Here is an 11,275-nt window from a genome sequence, read left to right on the forward strand (position 1 = left end):
TATTGTTGTTGGACTTCTTATCTGCAAAACCTGTTCAAATATAAAGGACACTAACATGTTTTCATGTTCAGAACATGCCAGTTTCTTCTCTACAGTAACATACTGCATCCTCAAGAACATGAGGATTGTACACAACTGGGAAAGACCACAGTAGTCCCTCTAGTCCAAAGTATTTTTTTAAAAACATCCTACACTAATCTACTGTTCATATACCTCAGTTCAATTCTTCAGTAAAACAATCTTGGCTTTGCTTAACAAAATCTGCTTCCATCGGCTTCCTCCAAAGTCTGTTCCAAATACTCACCACTCTTTACATAAAATAATTAAATCAGAACACTTACTGTACCAATAAAAAGAGACAGCATTATTTTATAAATTCATTAAAGCACACCAACCTGCATTTAGAGCCATCATACCCTTCTGTGAGATCTGGTGAGCAATCATTAGCACTTCTGTGTTAGTTGTCACTGTGGACATGGCAAAACTAGGTTGAGGATCAGATCTCCTCTCTTTATGGAAAGCTCCAATTGTACTTTGAAGTGAACAGTTTTCTGCCTTCACCTGTCAAAAACAGAACAATGTGATCTCAAGGAACAATTACAAACAACCTATTTCTTTCTGAATGGGTGCACAGCCATACCACCATTAGAAATTAATATACAACTTCAACTCACCAGTGACAATCAAATCACTGTCCAACCCACCAGTGCAAAATTCTGAATTGACAGTGAATTTCCTTAGTAGAATCTCACAGCTGTCCATTGATTTAGGGTGTGCTGCATTAAAGCACATCAGTGTCATCTTTATTCTTTGACATATTTGTACATACCTTATCCAAACAATTTTGCAATTCCATCCTGTAACAGATACCAGATTAGAATTGGACATTAAAACACAGAATCTTCACTTGAAGCTGTAACACCAGGCTGTAGCCTAAACTATAAAGTAGTGTTTTGTGTTATATTTTGTAGAAGATATACTTATTTTTTTCAATATAAATATCGAGTCTATACCCAATAGCTCAATATGATAATGGTGGTGTAATTACCTGATATGATTGGGATGGAGAGGGGACAGGAAGAGGAAGGTTATAAATTAAGTTAGCTCTTGAATTTGTATTTTCAAGACGGCTGCCATAATAATATACAATTTTAAGTATGAATCTCCCGGAATACTGCTTGTTTACTGCTGATAGATGATAACGGCTGTAATGATGGCCTGATCAAATTTCATCAGGCAGCAACATAATTCCTGTCCACAGGAAATTGCTGCCAATTCCAATTAAAATATACTTACCAGGCTGAGCCCTAAACATTCATTTTCCTTCAGCGCAGTTCAAAGGAACTGTTTAACTCTAAATTAAATAATGTACAATTAATGTACGAATTTCAATTTGACCAGGCACAATAAAAATGAAAGCTCTTTTACACAGATGAAATAGCTATGTGTGTAGAACACGAAAATTTACAGCAATAAAAAAAATTCTGCACGACAAGAGAAAGCATGGTATAATGTTTCTGGCGAGTTAAGGATCACCTTCTCCCTCTTTTGCTTGATCTCTTTCTCATTTTGAGTTTTTCTTAACTTTTCCAGTTCATTTTTAGTAACTTCCAGCTCCAGGTGAATGCTTTCCTAACAGAAAGTGAACAGAAATGGTGAAGGAACATAGCTGAGTGTACAGAGAGTAAAAACAGCGAGCACTGAGGTGCTGCAACACCTGCTAGCAACTTATTTGGAAATTGTCTGCTTTGTACCTTTTCATTTTTCAGGTCATCAATTTTTCGATTTTCTCGTTCTTTAACTTCCTCCAGTTGAGATTTCAGTTTTTCTATTTCCAGAATTAATCTGTATTTTTCAGCGTTCCTCCTCTGCGCGTGAATTCGTTCATTGTCGCGGTTCTTATCCAGCTGAATTTTTAACTGCTCCACTTCTACCAGCAGGTCATTCTGCAGTTAGAAAGGGCTTTTTATTTACTTGTCATTTTTTCTGTGCATAAGAAGCAGTTCGCAGTTTAGCCCCACATTTCCACTACAGAGCTCCTGTCTCATCTTCACAATTCCTGTATCTTAGTGGTTAGAGCTCTCGCCTCGCAAGCGAGAGTACCTGGGTTTGATTCCCGGCAGGACTAAACTTTGGGTAAGTTTTCTTACTCCACAAGAATCTGTTTACCTAGCAGTAAGTAAGAAATCGCTTGTTAGTCGATTAGTGGAACACTTTTCTGTGGATAATAATCCCTTAAAAAATCCCACTCATTCCACGACTGTTTGTGGGACACTGCTGTGCGTAATTGACTGCCACGTTTCGTCCACTGTATACGGTATATTCTGTGAAGCTGATCATGTCTCAAAGACAATGATGAGCGCTATATCAAATGCAAGGATTCTAATTATTATCAAACTTCCTTCAAATTAGAGACTGGGTTGGGCCACCCCGATAATAGCAGTTAGCAAGCTTTGTCACTACAACCATGACAAGGTAACTGGTGCCTCTGCAAGCATTGTTGTTGCTTTATTTTTTATTATGCCACTAACGCGAAAGGCAGCAGGACAATATAATAATAATAATAATCCTTGCATTTGATATAGCGCTTTTCACGTCGGGAGGACGTCCCAAAGCGCTTCACAGAACACACTGTAAAGTGAATTCACTATATATTTGTGGGCGAACGCGGCAGCCAATTGCGCACAACAATGTCCCACAAACAGACGTAGATTGAAAATGACCAATTTATTATTGTTTTTTTTGGTTTTGGAGGGATTATTATTAGGTGTGTGGAGTAAAGAAACTTGCCCAAGGTTTCGCCCTCTGCCTGGAATTGAACTCAGGTCTCTCACTTGCAAAGCGAGTGCTCTAACCACTGAGCTACAGGACTCCAACGTGCAAGGTTTGTAGCTCAAGACCTGTGAAAAATACTCTCTCCACCCTTTATAAGTTAATGGTCACAGTATTTTGCAATAAGCATTCCTAAAATATTCTTTAACAGGTTGTATAAAACAGACTCTTTCCTGAAGAATTGCTGTATGTAAGAGCTCGTCTTGCTGAAGCTGTATGATATAAGTCTGATGAATCTCCTTCTCATCTGCTGCCAGCTTCTGGTAGTATTTGAGACTTTTCTGCAAGTGTTCTACTTCATTCTCGAGGTGCTCCTGAATGAGAAATATTAATGAGACATTATACTATAAGGTGTCCACAAAGTCCTGTTACCCCCTATTGGAAAACAGTGATATGAGACTACGGAGGAGCTGAAACCAGCTGTCAAGAGATCCATTTCGCCTCCTCACTCCATCCATGTTACAGAAGATGTTACACTGAACATGGCAGCAGATCATTATCTGCCATGAAAATGATGGCTCTCACAAACACACACTGATCCTCTGGACGTCTAAATACAGTTAAACTCTTGTACTGAATACAGTTAAGTACTTCTAAATACAATTATCATCATTCTTCCATGTGTTTCAGTTGTTGGTCAGTGCAAAAAAAACATGGGGTAACAGTACTTTGTAGAGCCACTGTAGACATGAAATATCTCTAGCATAAATAGCACTTGGCATCAACATGTCCTTGTGGCACTAGTGGTTTTTTTAAAAAACTACGTATACTCACAATTTGTTTCTGTTTCCCTCGGTTTTCTTCCTCCAGTTTGTTCTGTTCCGACTTACTCATCAAACAGCTTAGTTTGTCTACTATTTCCTGGCAAAAACAAATCAATGCTAGTCAGAACTATAGTGACCATCTAACGCAAATGAAATGGCAACATTTTCATTCACTTCAACTTTTTGCTTGGGATGATCTAGTGCCTGTGACTACACACACACAAAAAAAAGTAGTCACTCAATCCAGGACTGTTTGTGGGACACTGCCGTGCGCAATTGGCTGCTGTATTTTGCCCACAAAAACACAGTCAATCCACTTTACAATATATCCTGTGAAGCACTTTGAGATGTCCTGTAACTCAGTGGAGTCTTGTAGCTCAGTGGTGAGAACACGCGCCTTGCAAGGGAGAGACCTGGGTTCGATTCCCGGCAGGACAAAACCTTGGGCAAATTTCTTTACTCCACACGCCTGATAATAATCCCTCAAGAAAAAATAAAATAATAATTTGTTCACTCAGTCCACGACTGTTTGTGGGACACTGCTGTGTGCAATTGGCTACTGCGTTTCACCCACAAATATACAGTCAATTCACTTTATAGTACATTCTGTGAATCGCTTTGAGAGATTAGAAGACATGAAAAGCGCTAAAATGCAACAAAATGCAAGGATTATTACATTATTATTACGTCTCAATGACTTGATAAGGTGCTAGATCAAATGCAAGGATTATTATTAGTCATTCTGCTTTTGGATCATTCTTACGAAAATACTGAAACATTTTGTTTTTTAAGTAACATGTTTGTTGTAAATAATTTTGTTAAACACTTAAATAAAAGCAAAATTTGTGAACAGGCATTTTACCCTCACTTCTTTCTGTGCAGCTGGTGCCAGTTCTTCAACTTCCTGCTGAGGTTTGGTCAGCTCAGCCTCGAGTTCCACAATTCTCTGCTGGAGAGACTCTTTGTCCCTCTTCGACTGCAGAATGAACTTATCGTACTCGTCCCTGATCTTCTTCTCCTTCTTGCAGTTTGCGCATTCAGCGTTCTTCTGGATCTCAAACGGGATTGTCTCTGTGAATGCCTTTGCTGACGATGGCTCAAACCCGCTAATTTTATCCAGTTTGTGTTGCTGCTTTTCCATTTTGTTTTCTCTCAAAACATCCACTGATCCAACAAGAGGGTTGGGGCGCGACCGAAGGTTTCGGAATCGGTCGTCCGCTCCTTTGCTCTTGTCCGAGTTTGTAACGGCTCGAACGGTTTTCAGGGCTTTCTCCGATGCCTTCTCCAGGTGAGGCAAAACCACCCTCTGACTCGGATGTTCCTTCGCTTCATCCAAACGAAGCACCGAGTCTCTGAGGCTCTTTTCTGTGGGTCTGGAGGAAGCACTGCGGCCAGCATGGATGGGTGGAAGGCAGGTCTGTAGTGGAGAAGCCTGCGTTGAATTTTTCAACAAATATATCACACCATTACTTGCCTGAAACACTCGGGGTACAATATCACTTTTGTTTGCATTGATGATCTGCCACTTCACTCGATGGTCTTTATGCTTTGCGCCTCCCTACCTCTGTGACCTGCTAACCCTATACTGACCTGTCTGCTTCCTGTGCCTTGGCCAGCCCACCCCACCACCATAGTCGGGCCTCCAGCCTTTCTTGGAACTCCATCCCACAATCCCTTTACCTTGCTCCCTCCCTTGCTTCCTTCGAGGCCCATCTCAAGACCCTCCCCTTCGATCACCTCCTACTCCCACCCTTCCTGCCATCGACCCCTCCTGATCCCAACCCCCAGCTCGGGTACAAATCCTTGGAACATCCTCCTGATGTGAAAGGGTTATACAAATGTGATTTGTTGTTGTTTGAAATTACAACTTGCTCTGGTATCTGCATGGTTTAAATATATGGTTTTTAACTCCATCATCCCTCTGATCTACTTTTTCATTCCTGTCCATTCCCTCACAGCTTCCTTCTCCGAAGGCCGACGGCATCGTTCACTGAAGCAGATCAACATCAGTCCAGCAAGTGACCGAGTGGTGTGAAATAAGACAATTCCTGATCTTGAATGGAAGGCGAGATCATTTAGATTGAATCACTTGACTCAGATGGTTATTGACATGACCGACAATTTGCCGAGGGAAGCAGTGGGGGTAGATAGTGTAAGGCCTTTTGAAAAGGAGGTTGAACAGATTTTCATGGTGAAGGCGATTGGACTGTAATAGTCTTTCCTGCCCTGCATTATGTGCATCTTTCTCACCTTTCACAAAACACTGCACAATCCCGACTTATGTCTTACACTCTTTGTAAGCTTCCTCCCACTTCGCTAATGAAATGCAAACACCTCATTAGCGAAGTAACATGATTAGAATGCACTCTCCACACTAACATTGTGCAGTGAGCCCATATTTGGTGAACGGGCAAACAAAAACGTACAAATCCACATACTTTCTCAAAGGCAGCTGCAGATACCGTGATAAAATATGTTGCTGTGTTAATATTTATCCACAAGAAGTTACAATTATTGCATTCATTGAAGGTTATTCTTTGCTGGCATGCAGAAGAGGTTTTCATTACGAAGAGAATTTGGAGTACTCGAATGCCAAGGACAATTATACACTGGAGAATAGGTTCATCCTAAATGGATCAGGCAGTTGTAATGTCTGCCCTATTCACTATTGATTGAAAATTCAGGTACTTTAGCCCTTCCCATGCCAAATGTCTCATCACCCATTTCTCCCCACAACCTCCACCCCGAGGTAAAGAGCACTGCCAAGAATGAGTCAAACAAACCCAAGGCCTGTCAAATCCATTAATGCTTGATTTGTGTTGTGTCAGTTGGGAGGCCAACACTTTACTCCTACAACTACACTCTACGTGAACCTCATGTATTTACCTGATCTTTACTGCTCTGTAACTGGATGTTTTTCCCTGCATGGTTTGTGATAGATCTTGCCCGCGCGGCAAACTGCAAAGTGCTGAGGGTTTCGTGTACAGAGGCAGAGCTTGAGGAGACAGTCACCACCAGTGACATCAGGCAGTTTCCTCCCAGGCTGGAAAATGAATGAGACGGCTTAACAGAGCTACGATGTGGAAGTGATACTCATTTCGTAAAACAATCAAGTTAACAACACATCCTTTTTGTACGGATTATCAAATCACGTAGACATTTCGTCTGCAAAATACACAATCACTACACTTCACAGTGTATTCTTGTGAAGCGCTTTGAGACGTCTCGAAGACATGATAAAGCATTATATCGAATGCAAGTATTATTATTGAAGGCACTATTTCAAATGTAATAATTATTACAAATTCAAGGGTTATTATTACTATTATTGTTAGTATTAATGAGTATTATTATAGATTTCATACCTGGCCCATTTTGCTGAAGATTCCAGGATATCGTAAGCGATATTTTAAATATGCACAAGCCTTCCATCTTACATCTCTGTGCCCAAAATTCCACCTAGTGTTTGTCCGCAAAATGAATTCTTCAATCCAGTCTTAATTTGGAAACCATTTCAAAAAAGGCTTCCCATTAAGAATGAATTGAAAGTATTTTCCACAATTCTGAGTGATCTTAAATTTTAAGAGAAAGTGGTCTTACTGGTTAAGATCAGGCAGAACTTTGGGCCTAATACAATCCAATAGCCAACCATTTTGATCCTTACCAATCTCGCAGAATGCGTGTAAGCTTAGATTCTCTGTAAGGGATGTGCTGGCATCCTGGCGTGCTCAGTGCAAAAACAACCTGAGAACAAATGAGAACATGTAAAGCACTTTAAGCAATGTAACAGATGAGCACATATTCTTTTATTTTAAGGCATATTTTATGTCTGATATAATCTTCGCATGTCAGCCTGGCTCAGTTAGTAGCACTCTCGATTCTGAGTCAGAAGGTTGTGGGTTCCAGCCCCACATCAGGACTTGGAATTTATATAGAATCTGGTGACAATCCATCTTCAAGATGTCTCAAAACACACTTCACAGGATTTTACTGCAAAGTGTAGTGACTGTGAATGTGTAGGTAAATTCAGCAGCCAATTTTGCACACAGCAATGTCCCACAAAATGCCATGAAGTGAGCGACCAATTTTATCTGGAGGATTTACAGTATATTCTGTGAAGCGCTTTGAGATCTCTTGGCGATGTGATAAGGCGTGATATCAAATGCAAGGATTATTATCATTATTAATAATAATTATTGTTAGCCAGAACACCGGAGAAACTCCTTCCCTTTGGTATAATTTTCCAATTTAAAAAAAATTCATCTCCCTTTACATTCCTAACAATAACACTTACATTTCCAAACAGTGTCAGAGAGCGTTTTACATTCTTTGCTTCATGTTGATTAGTTTCAGAGACATTCATAAAACATTTCTTTCCATGCTCTGACTCTGTATTCCCTCCCCTGATGTTCGCCTGTGAACAGGGACCAAAGTTCTGGTTTGCCTTTGCACATCTCTTACATACATATACAGTAGTTTTTTTTGGTCAATTTCTCAATGTCAAGTTCTGAATTTAAAATTCTACTTACTCGACCAGAACCTGACAAATCAACCTGGAAAAGAAAAATGTACGGGTGAATGATTTTGAGACTTTTAAGTGGAGGACAAACAGTTTGAGCACATTTTGCTGGCCAATCTTACCAGTGTTAGCTTCCCTGCTGTGATATATTTTTCTTGGGCTAAATGACAAAAAGCAAACATATTGGTTAAATATTGCAGTCTTTTTCTTCCTCCCTCCGCCCCCTTTGTTGATAACACTCCCTGCCCCATATCACATCCCACTTTGTTTTGACTGAGAAACCAGGCAACCTGTGACCTCTGCTGCCTCTACTGTTTGTCAACCAGACATCGTGGGGTGCAGAAATGTTGTATGTGAAACCTGGAAATGTCCCTGTTGACCACGAGCGCAGAGGAGCAACTCCCACCGCCATTCACCCGAAAGCTCTTAGCTATAATGATTTAGCCAACTGGCACCTTTGAACCTGCCTCCACTCAGATCCCAGCATTCAATTCCCTGTTCTGGGAATACCAGCTAGTCATTACAGCCCAGAAGAAAGCCATTCAGCCCATCGTGTCTGTGCTGGCTTTTCCCCATACCCATGCAGCTTACTCCTTTTTGTAATAGTTATCCCAAGGAAAGGGTGATCGAGTGTCACGAGGTTTACAATAATACTTTTAAACTCTGGTAGGGAAGGGGGGAAATTGGGCGAGAGGTGAAATTTCACTTGGGTCTAGACTTTTACTATTTTCTTAGTAATTCAAAGCCACAGAGTTTGGTAAATTCTTAAATTTAATCTGAATTCTGAGATTTTATAAGAACCCCACGGGAAAACTGACTTCAAAACTAAGACTGAATTGAAGAATTTGCTAAAATCTGAAATTTTTGAAATAAGAAGATAGTAATAATAATCCTTGCATTTGATATAGCGCCTTATCACATCTTCAAGACATCTCAAGACACTTCACAAAATATACTGTAGAATGAATTGACTGTACATTTTGTGTTCGAAACAAGGCAGCCAATTGCACACAGTTGTGCCCCACAAAGAGTCGTGGATTGAGTGACCACAGTGCGAGTACTCTAACCACTAGTTAATAGTGTAAGTTTAGACTCAGGTGGATTGTCTCCCTCCTCCCGAACCACCAGCTTTCAGAAGACCAAGTCCCCAGTGAACCAGTGTGACTTGCATTTCCTTCAGCATCTATCTTTGGAGCCTCTCCAGTCAGCCCTACTAAATTTGTGCCAATTGCTGCAGGACCTGAAAGCACTTTACTACTGCATTCAATCCACTGAGCTCTGGATCAGACTCTTCAAACATATACTAAAGGACCCATAGCAGCTAATTAGAAGTTGTTTACTCCTCCATTTGGGATCAGCTTAAACCGTGGTCCCACAGGCTACTCAGTCAACATTGTGCCAACACTAACCAATATAAAGTAAGCAGAATACGACACCATCACCTGTCTTTTTAATCTGTTAAAATCATCTTGGAATTTACTATGGCGTAGAACCACATGATAGTCCACAAAAAGCTAAATGGATAATTTGATTTGGTGACTATGGTATTACATTCAATGTGGACTATGGTATTACATTCAACGTGGATATAAAAACAGATTAATAGAAATTCTTACACTTTTCCGCTATGATATTTGTGTGAACAACTGTAATGTAAAAGAGTGTGTGATTCCTGTTGCTAAAATCTCCTTTGGACATTCCTGCAGAAGGAAGATATGCATCAAGTTAAATATAATCATTCATGCAATGTAAAATACAAATGCCCAACGTTGGAACATATGACACAATGCCGATTATGGTAAGAATTTGTTATTCTGATAAAAGAGGAATGCAGCCCTGATAATCAGCGACTCGGCGCAGGGGGGAAAGCAGTGTCCACTTCACTCTGGAACTTTTTATCATTAATAGTGTCATCGTTGACAGGTTTTTGCACAATGTTAAGCTGCGCTCTAGATACCACTTATCACCTCTGTATATACTCATGCTGTTCACAACCTGTGTCTAAATCACCTGCATTTCTGTTTAAGGTCCCCTTCCTGAACACCTGGAGAAGACTTTCTACGGACGTGACCACAACTTCCACGAGTCCTTCAACAGAAACATTGTCATCACTCTCGTGTATCCGAATTTTGTCAGAGTGTTGAATAGCCTAAAATATTGAAACACTAGTTTAGTTATATGTTTCCAATTTCTTCCTTTCAGGCTCTTTACCATCTATAGAACTACAGCGAAACATTACTTGCTCTTGGGGAGGGGAGAAGGTGTTGGAACACACAATACAAACACATACCTCCTGCCAACTCTATGTATAATTCAAATTCCATGTATGACATTTGGCTTGCAACAAAAAAAAGATATTTCCATTGCTGGACAATGGTTGGGGAGAACGGCTCACAAAATACACAGTCAATCCATTTAATCATATATTCTGTGAAGCGCTTTGAGACATCTCATTGATGTGATAAGCTCCTATATCAAATGCAAGTATTATTAATATTATGTGGCCCTCAATATCAGTTTCCTCCTCCGATGATCCCACAAACAGCCAAAGAGCGAGTAACCAATTATATTTGGGGGATTGTTGGCTCGGACATTAGGAGGAAACTCCCTTCTCTTTTCGATTAGTGCCACAGGGTCTTTCACGTCTACCTGAACAGGCAGAAAGGACCTACGTGCAACTCTTGTTCTGGTTTGGATATTCTTGAACACGATGATGGGTTTTCCCATGTATTAGACCAAAAAGCTGACCAAAAAGCCAATGTTCACCTTACATGTGGTGGAGAAGGATGAGTGATCTGTGTTGTGAAGATCCAACCCTTCCAGCCCCTGCTTCTCAAAAAATGTCACCATTGAGAGGAGTGTCTGGGTCTGCCTCTGGCACATTCAATGATGCCGGAAGTTGAGGCACACCTTCAAACAAATCCCTATATTTGTCACAGTCACAAACTACCACAAATCAAGTTGGATTGAAATTCTCCCCAACAGGTTATTATCATTAAAGTAATGGGAAACCAACAATCAATCTGATAGCACAGTATCTATAATTCTATTCACTGATCGTAATTTTGTGTAGCATTCAGGCTCCATTTAGGACATTTGGCTTGAAACAACAAACAAAATATTTCCATTGCTGGACAATGCACTTACCAGTAAATCATAG

At 40.3% G+C, this 11,275-nt stretch overlaps 1 protein-coding gene across 1 annotated transcript; it reads right to left on the reverse strand.

Annotated features, from left to right (window-relative positions):
- Nucleotides 1-2,939: 2,939 nt before the first annotated feature.
- Nucleotides 2,940-8,050, reverse strand: LOC103178022 (kinesin-like protein KIN-7O). The gene is made up of 6 exons (XM_042333151.1): nt 7,985-8,050; nt 7,261-7,340; nt 6,483-6,639; nt 4,465-5,028; nt 3,607-3,693; nt 2,940-3,146 (listed from the first exon to the last, which is right to left on the reverse strand). The coding sequence occupies exons 1-6, from the start codon at nt 8,048-8,050 to the stop codon at nt 2,940-2,942; spliced, it is 1,161 nt and encodes a 386-aa protein (XP_042189085.1).
- Nucleotides 8,051-11,275: the final 3,225 nt, after the last annotated feature.

This window comes from Callorhinchus milii, unplaced genomic scaffold, assembly GCF_018977255.1.
Source record: "Callorhinchus milii isolate IMCB2004 unplaced genomic scaffold, IMCB_Cmil_1.0 Scaffold3, whole genome shotgun sequence".
In the NCBI taxonomy this organism is placed as follows: domain Eukaryota; kingdom Metazoa; phylum Chordata; class Chondrichthyes; order Chimaeriformes; family Callorhinchidae; genus Callorhinchus; species Callorhinchus milii.

Coding starts and splice junctions, on each gene's coding strand:
- LOC103178022 (XM_042333151.1), bottom strand. CDS start 8,050: ATGTGCAAAGGCAAACCAGAACTTTGGTCCCTGTTCACAGGCGAACAT. Junction 7,341..7,984: donor ATCAGGGGAGGGAATACAGA/GTCAGAGCATGG, acceptor ATTTGTTCTCAG/GTTGTTTTTGCACTGAGCAC. Junction 6,640..7,260: donor ACACGCATTCTGCGAGATTG/GTAAGGATCAAA, acceptor TTCATTTTCCAG/CCTGGGAGGAAACTGCCTGA.